General features: G+C 46.1%; 1 protein-coding gene across 2 annotated transcripts in view; it reads left to right on the plus strand.

Annotated features, from left to right (window-relative positions):
* Positions 1-12,508, plus strand: part of LOC118389716 (ephrin type-B receptor 4a-like) — a 46,893-nt gene extending 34,385 nt beyond the window's left edge. The window contains exons 5-16 of one of the 2 annotated variants that reach the window (XM_052457352.1): positions 570-722; positions 3,349-3,684; positions 3,811-3,935; positions 4,234-4,408; positions 6,513-6,612; positions 7,929-7,990; positions 8,433-8,546; positions 8,665-8,912; positions 9,344-9,559; positions 9,652-9,995; positions 10,487-10,645; positions 10,845-12,508. In XM_052457352.1, the coding sequence (XP_052313312.1) occupies positions 570-722; positions 3,349-3,684; positions 3,811-3,935; positions 4,234-4,408; positions 6,513-6,612; positions 7,929-7,990; positions 8,433-8,546; positions 8,665-8,912; positions 9,344-9,559; positions 9,652-9,995; positions 10,487-10,645; positions 10,845-10,950 (2,138 nt within the window). In that variant the 3' untranslated portion in view covers positions 10,951-12,508. Of the gene's footprint in view, positions 1-569; positions 723-3,348; positions 3,685-3,810; positions 3,936-4,233; positions 4,409-6,512; positions 6,613-7,925; positions 7,991-8,432; positions 8,547-8,664; positions 8,913-9,343; positions 9,560-9,651; positions 9,996-10,486; positions 10,646-10,844 lie in introns of both variants that reach the window. The other variant, XM_052457351.1, reaches the window with a different exon arrangement.
* The last annotated feature ends 11,854 nt before the right edge of the window (positions 12,509-24,362 follow it).

A 24,362-nucleotide genomic window follows, 5' to 3' on the forward strand; every position in this document is an offset into this window, starting at 1 on the left:
TATTATTACCCAGTACTTCACAGGGGCTCACATAGCTCAAATTAGACCTTCAATATCCGCAAATGAATACATATGATCCCCAGCTATGTATTTGATTAATTTCTGTAGCCGTTTATTTAAACAGAAAGTGAACAGAGCAGATATTACAATAACACACGCACACACACACACACACACACACACACACACACACACACACACACACACACACACACACACACACACTTGCTGTGCCGGATCCCCCTCGCTGAATGAGCCCGGTGTGTCAGGGAGCGAGCCTGATTTATGGGCTGTTTACACTGAAGCCGGGTGTCCCGCCTGAGTCGAAGGATCAGAGGAGAGGAGAGCGCATTCACATTCATTTCATTGCGTTTATGTATCTTGGCGTGATTAATGAGCGTTCCTGTACTGTTTGTCTTTTTTTAACATGCTTTTTGGCTCCCAACCCGACCTGCTATGATGGGACGCTATGCTGCCTGCGGTGTTGGTTTCTGGTGTTACGGTTGGTGGGGACGTTCAGGGCCGTACTAACTTTCCTTCTCCCCTCTCGCTCACCCTCGTCCTCTCAGCCTGTCCTGTGGGTCAGTTTAGGTCCGCCTCGGGGGGCCAGTGCCAGGCCTGTCCAGGGTTTAGCCATGCTATGGTGACGGGCTCACCTGTGTGTCAGTGTCGTCCAGGATACCTCCGCGCTGACTCTGACACCCCAGACACCCCCTGCACCAGTAAGTAGACACATTATTACACCAGTGGAGGTGTGATAATAATAATAATGTCTGGAACGGAGCGAATGGATTCAAACACATGGAAACCACATGTTTGATGTATTGTTTTACCTTTATTTAACTCGGCAAGTCAGTTAAAAACAAATTATTATTTACAATGGCAGCCTAGGAACAGTGGGTTAACTGGTCTAGGAACAGTGGGTAGCTGCCTTGTTCAGGAGCAGAACGACAGATGTTTTACCTTGTCAGCTCGGGGAATCGATATATCAACCTTTTGGTTACTGGCCCAACGCTCTAACCACTAGGCTACCCTGCCGCCCCATACATACTCTAACCACTAGGCTACCCTGCCGCCCCATACATACTCTAACCACTAGGCTACCCTGCCGCCCCATACATACTCTAACCACTAGGCTACCCTGCCGCCCCATACATACTCTAACCACTAGGCTACCCTGCCGCCCCATACATACTCTAACCACTAGGCTACCCTGCCGCCCCATACATACTCTAACCACTAGGCTACCCTGCCGCCCCATACATACTCTAACCACTAGGCTACCCTGCCGCCCCATACATACTCTAACCACTAGGCTACCCTGCCGCCCCATACATACTCTTAACCACTAGGCTACCCTGCCGCCCCATACATACTCTAACCACTAGGCTACCCTGCCGCCCCATACATACTCTAACCACTAGGCTACCCTGCCACCCCATACATACTCTAACCACGAGGCTACCCTGCCGCCCCATACATACTCTAACCACTAGGCTACCCTGCCGCCCCATACATACTCTAACCACTAGGCTACCCTGCCGCCCCATACATACTCTAACCACTAGGCTACCCTGCCGCCCCATACATACTCTAACCACTAGGCTACCCTGCCACCCCATACATACTCTAACCACTAGGCTACCCTGCCACCCCATACATACTCTAACCACTAGGCTACCCTGCCGCCCCATACATACTCTAACCACTAGGCTACCCTGCCGCCCCATACATACTCTAACCACTAGGCTACCCTGCCGCCCCATACATACTCTAACCACTAGGCTACCCTGCCGCCCCATACATACTCTAACCACTAGGCTACCCTGCCGCCCCATACATACTCTAACCACTAGGCTACCCTGCCGCCCCATACATACTCTAACCACTAGGCTACCCTGCCGCCCCATACATACTCTAACCACAAGGCTACCCTGCCGCCCCATACATACTCTAACCACTAGGCTACCCTGCCACCCCATACATACTCTAACCACTAGGCTACCCTGCCACCCCATACATACTCTAACCACTAGGCTACCCTGCCGCCCCATACATACTCTAACCACTAGGCTACCCTGCCGCCCCATACATACTCTAACCACTAGGCTACCCTGCCACCCCATACATACTCTAACCACTAGGCTACCCTGCCACCCCATACATACTCCACCCTCTATTTACTCTCCCCGGATACTCGGCCTCTGCGCTATTTTCTTTCACTTTCAACTTGTGTTTCTCTTGTTGCCCTCCCCCCTTTGTTGTCCCTCGCCCCTCTCCTATTTCTCTTCTCTGGTATTGTGCTCAGCCCCTCTCACCTGCTCTGTGGCCTTTTGTCCCAGGGCTGAGAGTATTGAGATGCGGTTCCTTTGTAACGGGTGTAGAGCGGGGCGGAGCCTGGATGTCACTCCCAGGAAGGGAAGCGTTGATGGGTCGTGAGGGACATCTCAGTGTGGATTCGGGAATTTCAATTCAGCCACGTGTGATGTGTGAATTGGAGGCCTTTTGAATTGGGCACGCTCACTCAGAATGGCCGCGAAAGGAGTTCGCAAGGAACAGCAGTCTGAAACTCGTCTGAAGACTGAAACCCGTCGAGGACAAACAGAATTCCCCGTAGACTCTGCTAGCCTATTTAAATCACAGGTTAAATGACAGCTCTCCCTAATTAAGTCAGACAGTTGATTTATTTGACCACTCCAGATGTTTTGACTTAATCACAAGCCGTTTTTTCCCCTCATCCTAGATGTTGACGTAAATGAAACCTAAATTACAGCAGGCCGTTGCGATGGTACACAAATGCCTCCTACTTGAGGCCACCCAAAACCTCCCAGAGAGCATTATGGCGGATTTTACTAAGCACTACTATCACAGAAGCTGTAAATGGCCTAGCCACTGGCTCAATGACAAGGCACAGTCTCCTTAGCAGGAGCAGGAACTAATTCACACTGGCTGAGTGGCATTGCAATTGTGTTTCGCTTGGTTGGCAGCAATCACAATCCCCCTACTACAATCTTCAGCTGCTGATCATTATCATTTAAAATGTGGACGTGTGTAATTGGAGCACCAATTCAATTCTGCATCACAATGTTGTCTCCTGCTGTGCCCCTCAGCCTCTTGTCCCTGGTGGCTCCTCCAAACGCTAGCTGGAAATGTATCTGGGACATGACGAGTAGCATGCAAGCGATTTAATTGATAATGCAAATCTGAAACAGAGGAACTCTAATATGGCACATTGGGCCAGTAAAGTGCCTTCTAATGGGAAATGTATTAGTACCTTTGTCTGATGAAATATTTGTGATTTCCTGATGTGGTGGTGTGTGACCCTCTCCTCTCCGCCCTGTCCTCCAGGACCCCCCTCTGTCCCACGAAGCATCGTCACCCAGATTAACGACACCACGGTGACCCTAGAGTGGAGCGAGCCCCAGGACAGTGGTGGCCGGACTGACCTGAGCTACTCTGTGGAGTGTTCCCTGTGTGGGGCCCCCTGGGGCCCCTGCTCTCCCTGCGGGGACAGTGTCAGCTACCGGCCCTCTCAGCGTGGCCTGCTGGGCCGCAGGGTGGTGGTCTGGGGCCTCATGCCTCACACTACATACACCTTCTCTATCCAGGCCCTCAACGGGGTAACCCCGACCAATGGCAAGGGGGCACCCAGCGACAGTGTCAACATCACAACCAGTCACGACGGTGAGAGAGATAGAGACACAGAGAGGATGAGAGAAGGGTTTGTGGTTGGGGTCGTATAGTTAGAAGAGGAAGATTGAATGTTGTTTTATCTTTTAATGCCGTTTCTTTGTGTTGGTCTGAGTGCAGTTCCAGTTCTGGTGTCTGTGATCAGGAAGAGTATCTCTACAGAGAGCAGTCTGACTCTCCACTGGTCAGTTCCAGCACAGCTGCACTACACCATCCTGCAGTACCAGCTACGTTACTGTGAGACGGTGAGGATGACCAGACGCTCTGTCCTCCCACTGTTAAATACTCTAGCTCTGACTCACCTTAGGTCTTAGGGAGTTGACCGTTACATCTGTGTACATCACGCTGACCTCCCTCCCACTGGCCCAACCTGGCGCTCTTATCTGCTTTTGTTCTCCCACCATCCCTCTCTTCCTCCATCCTGCTCTCTCTCCGTCCCTCTCTCTCTCTCTCTCTCCGTCCCTCTCTCTCTCTCTGTCCCTCTCTCTCTCTCTCTGTCCCTCTCTCTCTCTCTCCGTCCCTCTCTCTCTCTCCGTCCTGCAGGAGCGTCGAGGTGAGGAGCAGGAGCAGTTGTGTAGCTACAGGGAGAGTGACAGTAACCAGGTGGTGCTGAGTGATCTCCGCAGGGCCACTCAGTATGAGGTGCAGGTCCGGGCTCGCACCATGGCCGGCTACGGCAGCTTCAGCCCAGCAGCCTCCTTCCGCACCATGCCTGACGGTAAGGAAAGGCCCAGGCTTCACTCTTTCAGGGAGGCCTATCCATATCCAGGCTCACAAAGTATTCTGGGGGTTTTCACTTTTTTTGTGTGTCCTTTCCACCTTCTTGTTAATTTGCCAGATCACATTAGTTCATTAGTTACAACATTTGTTCATTAGTTACAACATTAGTTCATTAGTTACGACATTAGTTCATTAGTTACGACATTAGTTAATTAGTTACAACATTAGTTCATTAGTTACGACATTAGTTCATGGTTACGACATTAGTTCATTAGTTAAAACATTAGTTCATTAGTTACGACGTTAGTTCATTAGTTACGACATTCGTTCATTAGTTACGGCATTCGTTCATTAGTTACGACATTCGTTCATTAGTTACGACATTTGTTCATTAGTTACAACATTAGTTCATTAGTTACGACATTAGTTCATTGGTTAAGACATTAGTTCATTAGTTACGACATTAGTTCATTAAGTAAGACATTAGTTTTAGTTACAACCTTTTTTTCTTTGCGTCTCAGACATTAGTTCATTAGTTATGACATTCGTTCATTAGTTACGACATTCGGTTCATTAGTTATGACATTTGTTCATTAGTTACGACATTCAGTTCATTAGTTACGACATTCGGTTCATTAGTTACGACATTCGGTTCATTAGTTAAGACATTCGGTTCATTAGTTAAGACATTAGTTCATTAGTTACAACATTAGTTCATTAGTTACAACATTAGTTCATTAGTTACGACATTAGTTCATTAGTTACAACATTAGTTCATTGGTTAGGACATTAGTTTGTTTGTTACGACATTCGTTCATTAGTTACGACATTCGTTCATTAGTTACAACATTAGTTCATTAGTTATAACAGTTAATTAGTTACAACATTAGTTATGACATTAGTTCATTTGTTAAGAAGTTCATTTTAGTTACAACATTAGTTCAGTAGTAATAACATTAGTTCATTAGTTACAACATTAGTTACGACATTAGTTCATTAGTTAAGACATTCGCTCATTAGTTACGGCTTTAGTTCATTAGTTACAACATTAGTTCATTAGTTCCGACATTAGTTCATTAGTTACAACATTAGTTCATTAGTTACGACATTAGTTCATTAGTTACGACATTAGTTAATTAGTTATGACATTAGTTCATTAGTTAAGACATTAATGAACTAATGTCTTAACTAATGAATCAGTCACAACATTTGTTCATTAGTTACGACATTCATTCATTAGTTACGACATTCGTTCATTAGTTACGACATTCGTTCATTAGTTACGACATTCGTTCATTAGTTACGACATTCTTTCATTAGTTACGACATTCGTTCATTGGTTACGACATTCGTTCATTGGTTACGACATTAGTTCATTAGTTATGACATTCGTTCATTAGTTATGACATTCGTTCATTAGTTACGACATCCGTTCATTAGTTAAGACATTCGTTCATTAGTTACGGCTTTAGTTCATTAGTTACAACATTAGTTAATTAGTTACGACATGAGTTCATTAGTTACAACATTAGTTACGACATTAGTTCATTAGTTACAACATTAGTTCATTAGTTACGACATTAGTTCATTAGTTACGACATTTATTTCATTAGTTACGACATTAGTTCATTAGTTATGACATTAGTTCATTAGTTATGACATTAATGAACTAATGTCTTAACTAATTAATCAGTCACAACATTTGTTCATTAGTTACGACATTCGTTCATTAGTTACGACATTCGTTCATTAGTTATGACATTAGTTCATTAGTTAAGACATTAATGAACTAATGTCTTAACTAATGAATCAGTCACAACATTTGTTCATTAGTTACGACATTCGGTTAATTAGTTATGACATTCGGTTCATTAGTTATGACATTCGTTCATTGTTACGACATTCGTTCATTAGTTACGACATTTAGTTCATTAGTTACGACATTCGTTCATTAGTTATGACATTCGTTCATTAGTTATGACATTAGTTCATTAGTTACGACATTTATTTCATTAGTTACGACATTCGTTCATGAGTTACGACATTAGTTCATTAGGTAAGACATTAGTTTTAGTTCCAACCTTTTTTTCTTTGCGTCTCAGGGCATGACTCTCCTTCCCAGCTTCTGGTGACCGGTGTCCTTATCGCCATGGGGATGCTGCTGCTGGTCACTGTCATCACTGTGGCTGTCTTCTGCATACGGTGAGAACCAGGGAGAGAGGGAGGATTGGGGGGACGGGGAGAGAGAGCGGATACTGTCATGTGAATTGTACATAAAGGGAAAAGCTCAAATAGAAATATGGGTCTTAACATTTGCCATGCTTTTGTATTTTTGCAACCGGTACCAATCTTATCACGCTTAGATTATGACTGTTACCTTCATACACTATGTCACATTTGAGCAAAACTCTCAAAGAGCCAAATCATTTCTCTTTGTGACTTTGTGCTTACGGGGCTAGAAGTTATTCCGCTCATTATAAGACTTTCCCTTGGCTTCATTGTTTCAGCAAATAGCTCCACATGCCCTCTGAAAAAAGGTTCTGGGAACATAGGGAACTAGAGAGTGAGAAAGAGAAAGGGAGAGTGGGAAAGGTAGAGAGGGGGGTGGAGAGAAGGGGTGAGAGAGAGCGGGAAGGTGAAGAGAGAGGGGTAGAGAGAAAGAGAGGGGGTGGAAGGAAGGGGTGAGAGAGCAGGAAAGGTAAAGAGAGAGAGGGGTAGAGAGAGGTAGAGAGAGGGTGGAGAGTTGGGGGTAGACAGGATGCAGCAGTCCCAACCCTGTCTCCACAGGACAGGAGAACAATAGCTCTGACCTTGGGGCACACACTACACACACATGCAGAGTTGTGCACACACATCCACACACATTGTTAATTTGCACATACACTAAGAAGTACACAGTGTGCACACCCTCACGCACACACACACACTCACAGTTGTCGGCCTGGTTCCACTGCCAGATGAGGGTGGAACAGTATTGCTATTTTGGGCCTGAGAGAGAGGGAGAGGGAGGGAGAGAGAGGCAGAGAGAGGGGGAGAGGGAGGGAGAGAGAGGGAGGGAGGGAGAGAGAGGGGGAGAGGGAGGGAGGGGGAGGGAGAGAGAGAGAGAGGGAGAGAGAGAGAGAGAGAGAGAGAGAGAGAGAGGCATGGGTCCAGTAGCTACTGTACAGTCCTACTGGGATGGGCCTGGGCCAAAGGAAGTCTCACTAATGGAGCCCTCCATCACAGCAGTCCCAGACACAGAGCAGAGTGGCTCCTGAATGCGCAGAACAGTAGAGGGCCCAGGGTCAAGGCATTACTTCATCTACCAGTCATGTATTGTTTCTGAGACCGAGAGAGACTCAATGAGCTTGTTTGTGACACTAAGAAACCCTCACAGAGAGACCAGAGGTGTTACGTCACTGGACTAGCTCTCTTTCTCTCTCTCTCTCTCTCTCTCTCTCTTTCTGACCCCTTGCCCCTTTTCCCTCGTCCCCCCTCTCCCTCCTTCCTCTCCCACACACTGTTCTTCTCGGTAGTAGACACAGCAGAATGAAGGACCCAGAGCTGAGTGACAAAAACAGCCAGTACCTCCTGGGCCAAGGTGAGTACACATACATACACATACATACACATACACACACACACATACACACACACACACATACACACACACACATACGCCATTTAGCAGACGCTTTTATCCAAAGCGACTTACAGTCATGTGTGCATACATTCTACGTATGGGTGGTCCCGGGAATCGAACCCACTACCCTGGCGTTACAAGCGCCATGCTCTACCAACTGTGCTACACACACACATACACACACACACATACATACACATACACACATACACATACACATACACATACACACACACACATACACATACACACACACACATACACATACACACACGTACATAGAAATAGCGCATACAGCTATTTTCAAAGTCATGTTTTTCATGTTTTAGTCTGTCTGCTACTTTGGCTGTTCCGTCGTTTACTTCACCCTACCCTCCCTCTACTCCTCTCCTCACCTCAGGAGTCAAGGTCTATATTGACCCCTTCACCTACGAGGACCCTAACGAGGCCATACGGGAGTTTGCCAAGGAGATCGATGTTTCCTTTGTCAAGATCGAGGAGGTCATTGGTGCCGGTTGGACTCTCTTATCTCTTTGTTTTTCATGATGTATCGCTGCCTGTAAACAGACTGGTTGGTATGGTGCTACAGTATCATGTTTGTACTAATGGGTATTTCCCTGGCTCGTCTATAGGGGAGTTTGGGGAGGTATGTCGGGGAAGACTGAAGGTTCCAGGGAAGAAGGAGAACTATGTGGCCATCAAGACACTGAAGGGCGGCTACACAGACAAGCAGAGGCGGGACTTCCTGTCGGAGGCTAGCATCATGGGCCAGTTCCAGCACCCCAACATCATCCACCTGGAGGGCATCATCACGGCTTCCTGTCCCGTCATGATCCTCACTGAGTTCATGGAGAACGGAGCGCTCGACTCCTTCCTTAGGGTCAGTCTATCTATTGTCCTGTCACTTTGTCTCTCCGAGAGTCCTTCTCACACACACGCACACGCACAACTTGACCGTGACCCCACTCTCCGGGGGTGTCTCAGGGGGAGTTGGGACATGAATGTACATTTTAGTCATTTAGCAGACGCTCTTATCTAGAGCCACTTACAGTTAGTGCATTCATCTGAAGATAGCTAGTTGGGACAACCACATATCACAGTCGTGGTCATTTCATTTGTCCTCAATAAAGTAGATGTCAGCAAACTCAGAGCTAGTAAGGAGTGAAAACTCCAGTTGGAGTGTTACTTCGCACAGGACAAGTATAATCCCCCACCAAATTATTATTATTATTACACACAAACACACGCAAATGAACAAACCTGTTCTCCTACAATTCAAACATTCCCATCTCTCTCTCTCTCTCTCTGTAGTTGAACGATGGTCAGTTCACTCCCATCCAGCTGGTGGGCATGCTGCGTGGCATCGCGTCGGGCATGAAGTACCTGTCTGAGATGAGCTACGTCCACAGAGACCTGGCCGCCCGCAACATCCTGGTCAACAGCAACCTGGTGTGTAAGGTGTCTGACTTCGGCCTGTCCCGTTTCCTCCAGGAGAACTCCTCAGACCCCACCTACACCAGCTCTCTGGTGAGACTTACTGTTCTTCCTCCACACCAATCCCATAGTGCATCTGGTTATGGTGTGTGGTTGTTGACCCCCTCTGTCCTCTCTTCAATCAGGGTGGTAAGATCCCCATCCGCTGGACCGCCCCAGAAGCCATCGCCTTCAGGAAGTTCACCTCAGCCTCCGACGCCTGGAGCTACGGCATCGTCATGTGGGAGGTCATGTCGTTCGGAGAGCGGCCCTACTGGGACATGAGCAACCAGGACGTGATCAACGCCATAGAGCAGGACTACCGCCTACCGCCGCCCCCTGACTGCCCCGCCCACCTCCACCAGCTGATGCTGGACTGCTGGCAGAAGGAGCGCTCGGCCCGCCCCCGCTTCGCCGCCATCGTCAGCGCCCTGGACAAGCTGATCCGCAACCCCGCCTCGCTGAAGATTGTGGCCCAGGAGGGTGCAGGGTGAGTGGGCACAGATATCTAGGCAAAGGGCTGGGTGTGGAGGGTGTGTGGAGAGTCAGAGAAGGCCAGTGTGGGTTTGAACACAGCCTGTGGTAAAGACAAGGAGGTGACTGTCTCACCAGATGGAGAGTATATATATTGTCTCTTAAAAGAGCCCAGTCTTTATTCCATTGCTTCATTCCTAGAATACAGTCCTGTCTGTCAAAGTCAGTCTACATTAACCTCCTACTGTCCTTCCTCCTCTGTCCTGCTGTGACCTGTCACACTCTAACTGTGCCCATTCTCTCCGCCTATCCAACCCCGGATACTAACCTGTCACTCACAGCTTGGGCCACACCCCCTTCCCCTCCAACAGCCATTGTTGTTCCCTGCCACTAATGCAGCCTTAGATCCCGCCCCCATTCTGTGGAAATGCCTATCCCTCAAGGCTACATGCCTGTGAGGCCCCTGGTATGCTAGTGACAGAGAGAGTGTGTGTCCCCTGTCCCCAGGCCGTCCCACCCCCTGCTGGACCAGCGGGCCCCCCCGGCCCCCTCAGCGTGTGGCTCCATAGGGGAGTGGCTGAGGGCCATCAAGATGGAGCGCTACGAGGACAGCTTCCTCCAGGCAGGATTCACCTCTGTAGAGCTACTGGCCCAGATCACTGCTGAGTAAGTTCACAGTTCACACCTGCAACAATGTGTCTCTCTTTGACTTTCAAACCTCTTGAAGTTGAGTCACACTCTACGACCGTAGCTCTATGTCTCGGTCCGCCTACCTGTCAGTCACTCAGTATGTCTGTCTGTCGGGCTGCCTGTCTGTCAGGCCTTCTGTCTGTCTGTTTATCTAACAGTATGTCCTTCTTCTCAGGGACCTGCTGCGTCTGGGAGTGACCCTGGCTGGACACCAGAGGAAGATCCTGTCCAGCATCCAGACTCTGACCATGACCAAGAGCCCTGGCACCATACGCTTCTAACCCCGGCACAATTTACCTTGACCCCCGACCTCTGACCCAACACAGACACCAGCACGCACACAGCACATCGCACACCCATGGATCCAGCCAGCACCCTGCTACAACCACACAGTCCCTGACCCTGGCACCAACCGGGCCCATTCTTAGACGTGAAGTCCATCAGTGACTGGGCGTAGTGACAGCACCTCAAGTTGAACTAATTCTAGATGACCTTCCCTACAACCTGACCAACCTGTCCTTGCTGATCAGTCAAGTGATCAGTCAGGCCTGGTGCTGAGGACTGGTAAGGAGGCTGCTGTGCTCTCTATCGTCGATGCAGTGAAAATAATGGAAGAGGTAAAAGCTTTAGGCAAAACATCTTTGTGAGGACCCATTACACTTCTTTGCTTATCTGAAGTTACGGGTTTTACGCGCCCAACCAAACTTCTGGGAGAGCGTGATCGTCCCCTTTTGATAGGCTTGCTGGAGCCTCTCAGACTGCCTCTCTGGCCAGTTCACCCTCACTCCGCCTCCACTGCTTCACTGCCTGAATGTTTACCTGTGGTCCTAAACAAACTGGTGATACCATTGGAGGAACAGGTCAGTGCCCGACGCCAAACCCAAGGACTAAAGTTGATCTATTGGTGTGTTTCGCCAGTGGCAGACGAGGTTACTGCAACATGGATTAACATGATATTAATCCATGGGAATTATACGACGGTGTGGAGGGATGCCACCTGTTTCAGTGGACCCGGAAAACGTGTTTGGACTCTTTTTCGAATCGGCCTCACTTTTTCCCCTGGTTTCAAAATGGCCTTGGCTTTCCTCGGGTGTTATGGGTAATATAGGCGTTTGGACCAGAACAGACTGTAGTCATACAAGCCTTCGTTTCCTTATCTTCTTCAGTGACAATGTGTGACCCTCCTGGGTCAGTCGTGTGGGAGGAGGACTGAGACATATCAGCACTTTTATATATTGAACAGACAGAAGTTGGGTTTTTAGTCAGTTCTCTGTCTCTCCAACCCTCCTGTCAGCAGCTACATTACTTCCTGTGTTTCTCTTGGAGTATGGCTGGCTGGCATTTCCACTTCCTGTTGCTTCTGGACTGGGCAGATCACTTCCACACACTCAGACTGAAGGAGGTCCCTGACCATTTTTACTTGGGACTTTGACCAGGAAAAATACCAGTCTGGCCTCTCATTATTTGGTTGATATTATAGGTGGTCAGTTTTTCGTCTTGCTTGAGTGCGATTGGATCTTCGATGTGGACTGATGTCAAAATGCCTGTTCTATAAAGCAGAAAGCCCTCCCTGGGTTATGTAGTTAGATCTGCCAATACAGAAGTCTCTTCAGACGCCACCGTTTTCACATGTTTGGGGAGATTGTGTCGTTCCTTGTTAACTAAAGGATTGTGGGAAATGTGGTCTTCACATTGAGGATCTGTTATGGAAACGGGAACCCCTCTTTTATAAAGTTTCCATTCAAAATCATGTATAGATATGTGTGATTTGATTCGCCCCGTCCTTTCTGTGTGTAACCTGTACTCAGTCCCAATAAAGACACACACCGGTGTTTATCATCGAGACTCCTCATTTAGCGGCGAACTGAGCTTGTAATAACAACACATTACTCACACTCCCTCTAGAGATCTAAAAACGCACACACATGAATGCAAAGACACGCACGAGTACGGGAGGAAGAACACATGTAAGTGCGTGCACACTCGTGCATTCTAAGTGAAGCATCCCAAAAACAGAGTGCATCCACCACCTACAGTATAATATCCATACTCCTGTAATCGTTTTAAGGTGATCCGTTTCCTTGGCAGCTCTTGTTTCAAACATTCCTCCCCGCAGATACTGTGACCTTCTCCACGGTGAAGGAGTGGGGGGGGGGTTGTGGTTCGGGAATTGAGCTTACACCCCTCCTCACCCTCACCACTTTCAGCTTAGCTCCCTCGTGGACATTCCTCTCTCCTTTTTTTTTTTTAAAAGGGGACAGCCCAAACCACTGAGAGCTCTCAGCCTGTCCTTGACTCTGTTCTCTGACACTTAGCTGGGTGTTCTCCCCACTGTTCCTCAGCTTTCAGTCCACTGGAGTAGTGCTCTCTCCCTGCCCCTGCTACTACAGCCCCAGAGCCACAGCCTCAGAGCCACAGCCTCAAAGCAGTCAGAACAGCCCAGAGAAAGCTCACCACAGGCTGTCTCAACTCTTACTCTGGGTGTCTGTTTTTTTCAATGCTTTCAAGCTAATGTATGTGTTTTGATTATCTGTGTTATTGATGAGTCATTGCCAGGTCCCATGACCCTAATGTGCCCTACGCTCGGCTGTTTCAGAGGAAGTGTGTCACAGAGATAAACAATGAGAGGATGACCCCTCCGAACTCTGACCCTTCCTTCAATGTAAAACAATAAATGCCCTCTCCAACCACACCAGCACACTTAATATAGGGTCTTTCTGCTGAAATCTGCCATTAAGTCCTGCTCTTAATTCTCCACAATAATACAATACGTTCAGTGTCCCAGTTTGTAATGGTTTAATACCTTGATGTTTTCAACACATGCAGTCCTGGGCTGTGTGTGTGCATATGGGTGAGTGTGTCTATGTGAGTGGGTGGGTGTGAGAGATGGGTATTGAGCTAGCTCTGATTTCTAGTGTTGACAGTGTCTTTGTGACCTTTAACCCCTATCTGAATGCCCATCCATTAGGGCCTTTGTTGAGGAGATAAGAGACTGGGCCAATCAGGTTTCAGCACTAAAGTAATTGTGTCGTTCCCCTTGCATTCCTGTGTGCACTCAACTGTGGGGCCAGGGTAGGGTGGTGGAGGCCCGAGCAGAAAGACAGGTGTGTAAGTTTGAGTGTGAGAAAGAGAATCTGTGTATGTGGTGGAGTTGTTGAGAACTGTGTCTGCTTACTTTCGTTCCATATAGACTTCTTCTTACTGCCAGGTGCAGGTCATGGAGAGTGTTTCTTGGGATTGAGGACTAAAGTTACAATATTTAGCTTATTTATCCATTTAATTATCAGTGTGTCCATCCATCTCTCTGTCAACCAGTCTGTCTGCTTTTTTGTGTCCACAACGCCACTGGCCAGCCTCTCCATCTGTCTGTCTGTCTTTACTCGAGCTTCAATGTGTGTTTGTATAGTCATCACTCACATACCTCTCATCCCCTTATCTGTCAATCTGTCTGAACTTCCTCTATCTATCGTTCCATCTGTCCACACATCCACACCATCCATCTCATCCCCTGTCCCTTTCTCTCTCCCTTATTGGATGATCTCCTCTAACCATGTAATGAGGAATTGAGGGGGCTGGGGGTGTCTCCCCCCCCGTGCTGAAACTCAAGCCCCATGCTTCTAGGTCTCTCAGGCCACCTCTGGGTAAGGATACCAACAGGCTCAGAGGCAGTTTCTATCTACAAGCCATCAGACTGCTGGACACTTGAACTGGACTGACCACCTGCACTGAATCTCTGCACCTTAGCATTCATGTACTCACACACACCAACACTAACACACGCATATACACTGATGCTACACACACATCACATCTCCTGTTATTATTGCTAAATACTGCACAATTTAGCCCCACAATCCCCTCTTCCCCAAAACATGTATATATATTGGACTATAAATTGTGCCCTCCTGTATTATACTTATGCTAAAATGTTTATTCTATTCTACCGAGCCATTTACTTTACGTTCATATTCTTATCTTGTATTATTCTTGTTGTTGTTGCGTTGTCGAGAAGGAACCCGCAAGTAAGCCTTTGGTTGGACGATGTATACCAGTGGTTTCCAACCAGGGGTACTAGGACCTATCCTCAGGGGGTACATGAGAAGACTCATGAGCCCATAGTCCTACTGCTAAAATGCACATGCGGGGGTAAATCAGGGGTATTCTAGGCAGAGAGCAGAGCAGGGGTGGAAAAAGTACCCAATTGTCATACATGCCCCTGAACAGGCAGTTAACAGGCAGTTAACCCACTGTTCCTAGGCTGTCATTGAAAATAAGAATTTGTTCTTAACTGACTTGCCTAGTTAAATAAAGGTAAAATAAAAAAATAAAAATGAGTACAAGTAAAGCTACTTTAATAAAAAATGACTCAAGTAAAAGTGAAAGTCACCCAGTAAAAAAGTCTAAAAGTATCTGGTTTTACATGTACTTAAGTATCAAAAGTAAATGTAATTGCGCAAATATACTTAAGTATCAAAAGTAGAAGTGTAAATCATTTCAAATGATTCATTTACGGATAGCCAGGGGCACATTCAGACATCATCACTCAGACACTCACACTCAGACATCATGTGCAAACAAAGCATTTGTGTTTAGTGAGTCCACCAGATCAGAGGCAGAAGGGATGAGCAGGGATGTTCTCTTGAGAAGTGTGTGAATTAAACCCTTTCCCTGTCCTGCTAAGCATTCAAAATGTAAGGAGTCGTTTTAGGTGTCAGGGGAAAAGTACATTATTTGCTTAAGGAATGTAGTGAAGTAAAAGTAAAAGTTGTCCAAAATATAAATAGTAAAGCAAAGTACAGATACCCCAAAAACCTACTTGAGTAGTACCCTAAAGTATTTTTTAAAGTACTTTACACCACTGCCACTGATGTGTACTATGTGTATCCTGTATATATGACTTATGAAACTTGAGGAGCGAGTGGAAGAACACTAGAGTTATTCCAAGAAGCCACTAAAAAGAGAAAGAATGACATAAAGGTGAGAGGAGTGATGTGTTGTATTTTATGTCTGTGTGTCTGTAGTGGGGGGGGGGGATGTTGAAATGTGCTCATTATCTTTAGCTGAGTGCTGACCTCTCATAGCTTTCTTATCAAGGTGAGTTCTGTTTGAAGGATTAGCTTGGCCAGGGCCCCACTACTGCTCTTAATTCTCACCAAATTGTCAGGCAAGGGGATTTCTTCACTCTAATTTCAAACCCCTTCTCCGCCGTTTAATTCCACTGTATGACTGACAACTCCAACTGAACTGCCTGATCCCAGGACAGCATTTCACACGGCTCTGCACAGCCATCTTGTACAACTCCAGCTGAACTGTCTGATCCCAGGACATCATTTCACACCTCCTTCGGAGAGAACGTCTGACCTCCAAATGATCTTAGCTCCTATATTTGACCCTCTTCAAAGGCGGATGTTGGGAGGGACAGAAGTTGGTCATATCCTTGCGCTATACCACTACCAACATGAGGAGATTCTGAAGGCGTTGCAGAAAGGCACTATTGTCCTTACGTTTCTGACCAGGACGCATGCGAGATTGGAAGATTGCATACTTTGCAGGGGAGTTAAATGTATGTTACGTTTTCAAAATGTTTACCTAAGCTTGGGTTAGAATGCTCCACCCAGAGCGGTGTCTCAGTCAGCCTTGCACTTAACCTCTTGCTGAGGCCCAGCTTAATCTCCCATCTTAAACCCAACCCCACCTCACCTCTGACCCCCCCACACAAGCGTAAATCCTTTTTACCAATCCCCCATGGTTTCTCTGCTTTTTCTTCTGCTGTTCTCTCCTCCAGTAAGCTCGGTTCTTTACGTGGTCTGAATGTCCTTCACCCCAACAGGGTCTATCCTGGTTAACTCTATCCTATCTGGGTTTGGGATCTTTATTACTGTGGTCTGGTCTCTAGACCACTTCATCCATAAATAACTGTTATTTGTCCTCAAGCAGGTCTGGTTGTCTGGCTCTTCGGAGAATTGCCCAATCGATGACCGATTGTGTCAGAATTAGTAGAACGATGAGATCCATCAGCATTCAGTCTAGTTCTGTCATGCGACGTGATTGTGTTCTGTCCAAGTCATCATTTCTCTGTTTCCAAATAAGCCAACTGAAAAGAGCTATTGTGAGTGATTTATGCAGCTGATAAGACCCATTTACAGTGAGTTTGTAGCTGAATGGGATCTCCCCACCTGGGCTTAGATTCCCGCCCCAACTCCCCTCCCCCCTCCAATACCTCTCGCCTGAGCCCCCCTCACCTCCTTTTCCCTTCAGGCCCGTGTGGATGATTTACAGCCCCTCATAATCTCTCATTAGATGGAAAACACATGCTCACTCATGCTCAATACTGACCTGTTCTACAAACCTCCAGCATGCTTTAAGGAAACTCCCATTGTGACGGTCTGGAGGGCAACTACCTCCTTTCTCTGTTTATTTCCCCATTACAGACAGAATATGCATGCATTCACATTGTAGTGTATAATGAGAACCTCACAAGACCGCTATGCGTGTGTGTGCGTGCGTGTGTGCGTCTGATCAGACAGAAATGTGTATGTAACAGAGAACAGAGCCTACCCTCTCCTTGAACTCCTGGTCCTGCTCTCTGCTGGTAATGAAAGGCAGGTTTCTCCGCTCACCTCTGTAACTAGCACCCGACCCCTCCCCCAAGGCCCTTCTCTACTAGTGGTAAACATGCAGAGGGTATGATGAGGGTAGTTAGCAGGTCACGTGTGCCTGAGAGGGTGATACAGGGGGACTGTTCTGGTCCATTTGGGCTCATTTTGAGGAACCCCTATTTGTGCTAGGGGCTAGGTGCTAGAGGCTAGGTGCTAGAGGCTAGGGGCTAGGTGCTAGCGGCCTGGTTGCACTGACATGTAGGCAAGAATTGAAGTTAGCTTAGTTGTTTTTTTATGAAGTGACATTAAGTCCCTGCTCTGACTGAGGTACCTGGAGCACTGTGGTCTCTGCTGACAAGAGTTTCTCCCGTTCTCCATCACTCATTTCCCTTGAGCTTTGGGAAATTAGAGGCTCATTCATCAAACACGCTGTCACAATATTATTCTACCAATTATCCTTGGCTTTTTCCTCGCTTCTTCTGCATTCCCAGACCTCTGCCTTCTCCCAACATTACCCCAAAACACCATTTGAATGACTACCATAACTGACAGTAATAACTGTGTGTTCATTTCTCTAATTGAGCCTCTTATTCCATTAAGGACCTCAACTCCCCAAGGATGCAGTGTGTGTGTGTGTGTGTGTGTGTGTGTGTGTGTGTGTGTGTGTGTGTGTGTGTGTGTGTGTGTGTGTGTGTGTGTGTGTGTGTGTGTGTGTGTGTGTGTGTGTGTGTGTGTGTGTGTGTGTGTGTGTGTGTGTGTGTGTGTGTTTCTCTTTTCCTCTTTTTGCCTCTGTTTCACACTGCAATCCTCACCCAACATTCACAAATGACACAGGCCCACGTCTGTTCTCTGTCATGTTATGTTTCTCACTGGTTTGGATACAACCACGTACAGGCCCACGTCTGTTCTCTGTCATGTTATGTTTCTCACTGGTTTGGATACAACCACGTACAGGCCCACGTCTGTTCTCTGTCATGTTATGTTTCTCACTGGTTTGGATACAACCACGTACAGGCCCACGTCTGTTCTGTGTCATGTTATGTTTCTCACTGGTTTGGATACAACCACGTACAGGCCCACGTCTGTTCTGTGTCATGTTATGTTTCTCACTGGTTTGGATACAACCACGTACAGGCCCACGTCTGTTCTCTGTCATGTTATGTTTCTCACTGGTTTGGATACAACCACGTACAGGCCCACGTCTGTTCTGTGTCATGTTATGTTTCTCACTGGTTTGGATACAACCACGTACAGGCCCACGTCTGTTCTCTGTTCTCTGTCATGTTATGTTTCTCACTGGTTTGGATACAACCACGTACAGGCCCAAGTCTGTTCTCTGTTATGTTATGTTTCTCACTGGTTTGGATACAACCACATACAGGCCCTACACAGCCTACCCGAACCGAGCGACGGACCGTCATATACGGCCCATTTCCAAACTTGAGCCGCACAAAAGCACGTGGAACTACGTAGAAAACGACGCTCTGTTTGGGTAAAAGCATGTAGCGGCCTTTACACTGTTGGCCATTCAGTGGCATGGAGGGTGTTCAGCTTCATCCCTACCACCTCATTCTTTTACCACACACACGCCACCTCACACCTCTACACCCCCGCAAATCCCCCTCTCACTCACTCACAACTGACATATTTTCTGAGCTGTCTACTCCACAGACAACACAGACTATAATTATTCTTATATTTAAAACAAAATATTACTCTAATTGCGTCATGCAAGTCTTTATGTTTCGGTCTTGCAACAATATTTCCCCCTGTCATTCACTAACTGAATTCCCCTTTAGAGTTCAAGCTTTTGTCCCCCTGCTATATTATTATTAAGATGGATTATAGACCCCATGCCAGTCACACACTCGCCTCACCCTGCTTTATAATGACAGGGGTTTCTCTGTATAATTCTACACAGATATTTATTCACCTCTGTCTGTGTTGTCTGTAGACAGATAAGACATTCAGAGTAGTCCTTTGAAGTAATTGTTGTCTTTAAGCATGAGATTGATTGTACACACAACTGACCAAAAAAACAGAGCTCCTTCTGAAAAATATGGACTTTCATAAGTCTTTGTTTGTTGAAGGTGTAGAAAAGAACTAAGACTTGTCTTTTCTGCCTGTCGATTCTCCGCCAGATTGAACCCAGTGAATTAGCTAGAGCTGCAGAGAGCCCTTTTCTCCAGGTCTTTAGCAAACAAAAGGTCACATGCACAACTGGACACACTGCAGCATCTGCCCCGCGGTTAAAAAAATAGATGTGTGTTTCTGAACCTGGTCACTTGGAAGATGACAAGGAAAAGTACACGGAAGCGTTTTAAGCGGCCGGGTGGTTTGAGAGGCCCAAGGTTCCATAATGATGCATGGCCTTGCTTCTTGACCATCTGACCACTGGTCCGGAAGAGCCTTCTCAGATAAATTAAGACTGATAAAGACTGTCTGTCTCCACGTTGAAACCAATCTATAACAATCTATACCGCTGTGGTGGATGATGAGCAGCAAGAGCCAAGAAGCATGTCGGAGCCAGGAATTAGTATCTGGGGGTGGTGGTAATACAGGGGACTAATTGGGTGGAACCAGAGTGGTGGAACCACTGTACTCATCTCCCCCTGACAGAACATAAGAGTCCTCTTCACACAACCTGTCTTCCTAAATGGCCCGAGGGACCAAATACACCCACTGACTGGAGTGTTGCTCATCTGTGGGGCCTCTCACACGCAGGCTGAGGTAGACGGGTACATCACACGACATAGAGAACCTTTTGTTATATACGGACTCAAATGCTTTGCTTCAACTCATGTGTGCTATGTGACGGGGCCGTGCTGTATTCCAGTAGACAAGGGTAGAGTTGAGCTCATTGTCCTGAATTGGTTGATCTCAATTTTAGAGCGCTGACCGCACCACAACCTCTCGTTAACGGACATCTGACCAACAGTTTGTCAACCTTGTTTGAGTTATTACATGTTTCAATGTGTTTCCTGCTCTCTGAGTTTTGATGTCAGGTTGGAAAATGTAGTGAGTGATTGTGTCGATCACAGTTTCCAGACCCATTGCCCATGACTGGGTTTGGCAAAGCAGTATGTAATCACAAACTCATTCTAATGTCCCAACTCTTCACCATTGGGTAAACCGATTGTTTGGACTACGAAGCCATTGCAATGTACATGAGCAATTCTGAGCTTGAATTTTGTTCAATGTTTGGTCTCTGGGTCTGTATACGAGTGTCTATTTGTGGTAGTGCTTTCATCCTTAGATTTAGCCAGTCCCATTTCTAAGTTTAGCTTTTGTTCCTGTTTCAAATGTAGACTCGGGTAATTGCTGATTTGCTCATTTGCATGTATAATTAGCATCTTCTCAACAAAGGACCAGCTTCCTAATTAGCGCTGATCAATTATGAATGAAATCTCCATCACAACCAATCCCCCACTGGCTATCTGGGATTCTGTGTCTACAGTTTTTCTCCCAGGATGTGATGTGAATCTTTATTGGGGATCTTACCAGCATGCAGTTTACAGAAATAAACACACTCCCTGAAGTACTGGAGCTTAGACTCCCAGCATGTTGAAATCCATCAATTATTGCTGCTTCTGAGTTATTAGGATTTAGGGAGAGACTCAGCTTTTGCGATATCAGAAAGGATACGAGTGTGGAGGGGAATATAGAAAAGATAGAGTCCTGGGTGGGAATACTGAAACCAAACAATCATAGTTTGTAATGGCGGCGCATTTAATGTGACGAAATAGAAGCACCACAACTCAGATGAAGAGTAGGGAATGAGACGGAGACTGATAGATAGACGCTAAGTCTGTTTGAGTGTAAACAGGGTTGTGGTCTGTGGTCAGAGAGTCTTTGTGTTCCTCTCCTTGAACCGCATCCTGAGTAGAGCGAAAGGGGGTGGGACAAACAACACAACTGCTGTGCCTGTGGTTACGATGATGAATCAACAAATCTGCACTGACCATAACAACACCTTCTCTTACAGCTAAACATTTCCTAATTTCAGCCTAATTTCTCTCTCTCTCTCTCTCTCTCTCTCTCTCTCTCTCTCTCTCTCTCTCTCTCTCTCTCTCTCTCTCTCTCTCTCTCTCTCTCTCTCTCTCTCTCTCTCTCTCTCTCTCTCTCTCTCTCTCTCTCTCTCTCTCTCTCTCTCTCTCTCTCTCTCTCTCTCTCTCTCTCTCTCTCTCTCTCTCTCTCTCTCTCTCTCTCTCTCTCTCTCTCTCTCTCTCTCTCTCTCTCTCTCTCTCTCTCTCTCTCTCACTCTGTATTCCTGCCCTCCTGCCTTAAAGCAACAATAAGCCCAAGGCAACGGGGAGCCTGAGAATTGGTTCAATAAAAAACAACAAGCAGAGGAAGAGGAAGAGAGCATTATGGGTTTGACGTGGCTCGGTCACAAAAATACAGTTGTAGAAGCCACGCTTTCATGCATTCATGCTTTGCAAATACACAATTAGATACAAATCCAATGTAAAGAGCACAACAGATCTCATTGGTTTCCTTTCCTCATCATCTCTGTGGACTTCACTTTGCTTCATGAACATAGTAGAAACATTCCCCAGCGGAAATCTGACTTACAGCTTTAGAGACTAGCAAAGAACCTGGGAGGCAAGATATGGTATGACCTTCCTGACCCAAGTTTACAGTGCCCTCTGGAGTTTTCTTCAGACCTACAGATAGCCGGACATGAACCCATATTATGCTATAGCTATTGGTTGCAGTCTCAGAGAGGTTTTTCTGTGCTACTGTGTGTGTGTGTGTGTGTCTCTTGTGGTTAGGGACTCTTCACCCTGTTTCATTGTATTCATTTCTGCTATGTTGCAGGGTATAAATAATACCTGTGTGTTCATCCTGGCAGTGTAAATGGTAGGAAAGGGTGATAACTAGTCAACTGTACAACTGAATGCCTTCAACTGAAATGTTCTGCATTTAACCCAACCCCTCTGAATCAGAGTGGTGCAGGGGGCTGCCATTAAAAAAACATCCTCGTCTTAGGTGCCCGGGGAACAGTGGGTTAACTGCCTTTCTCAGGGGCAGAACGAAAGAGTTTTACCTTGTCAGCTCAGGGATTCGATCCAGCAACCTTTCGGTTACAGAAGGAGCGGGGTCAGAGGAATCCATCTACAGATACAGTTGAAGTTGGAAGTTTACATACATTTATGTTGGAGTCATTAAAACTAGTTTTTCAACCACTCCACAAATTTCTTGTTAACAAACTATAGTTTTGGCAAGTCAGTTAGGACATCTACTTTGTGCATGACACAAAGTAAATGGTTTACAGACAGATTATTTCACTGTATCACAATTCCAGTGTGTGAGAAGTTAACCTACACTAAGGTGACTGTGCCTTTAAACAGCTTGGAAAATTCCAGAAAATTATGTCATGGCTTTAGAAGTTTCTGATAGGCTAATTGACATCATTTGAGTCAATTGGAGGTGTACCTGTGGATGTATTTCAAGGCCTACCTTGAAACTCAGTGCCTCTTTGCTTGACATGATGGGAAAATCAAAAGAAATCAGCCAAGACATCAGAAAATAATTGTAGACCTCCACAAGTCTGGTTCATCCTTGGGAGCAATTTCCAAACTCTTGAAGGTACCACGTTCTTCTGTACAAACAATAGTACGCAAGCATAAACACCATGGGATGACACAGCCGTCATACCGCTCAGGAAGGAGACATGTTTTGTCTCCTAAAGATGAACGTACATTGGTGCTGTTGCGCAGCAACTCACTTCCTTCCTGAAGACAAACAATGTATGCAACATGCTTCAGTCTGGTTTTAGACCCCATCATAGCACTGAGACTGCACTTTTGAAGGTAGTAAATTACCTATTAATGGCGTCAGACCGAGGCTCTGCATCTGTCCTCATGCTCCTACACTTTAGTGCTGCTTTTGTTACCATCAATCACCACATTCTTTTGGCGAGATTGGAAACCCAAATTGGTCTCCACGGACAGGTTCTGGCCTGGTTTAGATCTTATCTGTCAGAAAGATATCAGTATATCGCTGAGAATGGTTTGTCCTCTGACAAAAATAAATAAATTGGTGTTCCTCAAGGTTCTGTTTTAGGACCACTATTGTTTTCACTATATATTTTACCTCTTGGGGATGTCATTCGAAAACATAATGTTAACTTTCACTGCTATGCGGATGACACACAGCTGTACATTTCAATGAAACATGGTGAAGCCCCAAAATTGCCCTCGCTAGAAGCCTGTGTTTCAGACATATGGAAGTGGATGGCTGCAATCTTTCTACTTTTAAACTCAGACAAAATAGAGATGTTTGTTATAGGTCCCAAGAAACAAAGAGATCTTCTGTTGAATCTGACAATTAATCTTGATGGTTGTACAGTCGTCTCAAATAAAACTGTGAAGGACCTGATCTTCTGGAAACTGTTACTCTGGACCCTGATCTCTCTTTTGAAGAACATATCAAGATTGTTTCAAGGGCAGCTTTTTTTCCATCTGCGTAACATTGCAAAGATCAGAAATTTTCTGTCCAAAATTAATGCAGAAAAGTTTATCCATGCTTTTGTTATTTCTAGGTTAGACTACTGCAATGCTCTACTTTCTGGCTACCCGGATAAAGCACTAAATAAACTTCAGTTAGTGCTAAATACGGCTGCTAGAATCCTGACTAGAACCAAAGAATTTGATCATATCACTCCAGTGCTAGCCTCCCTACACTGGCTTCCTGTTAAGGCAAGGGCTGATTTCAAGGTTTTACTGCTTGTTACGAATCCCTTTTGGCCCTTTTGTTCAAACTAGTGTATTTAACAAAGTCTACCTACGGGTAGTGTATGCCCATGGGCGACTTGTCTTGGTTTCCCCTTTTCCCACCAGCAAATAAACACCATAACCAAAAACAATACTCACAGGTGAGGACAAAGTGCTATGGAGGTGCTCAAACAAAAGAGAGGTTAACCCAGGGGTGTCAAACTCATTTCGCATCGTGGGCCACATACGGCCTAGGGAGATGTCAAGTGGGCCGGACCATTAAAATTATACCATACTCTGCTATAAATAACCAAAATATCATGTCTTTCCTTTGTTTTGGTGTAAAGAAGCACAAGAACATTAGGAAAATATTGA

This window comes from Oncorhynchus keta, chromosome 11 (genome assembly GCF_023373465.1).
Source record: "Oncorhynchus keta strain PuntledgeMale-10-30-2019 chromosome 11, Oket_V2, whole genome shotgun sequence".
Lineage (NCBI taxonomy): Eukaryota > Metazoa > Chordata > Actinopteri > Salmoniformes > Salmonidae > Oncorhynchus > Oncorhynchus keta.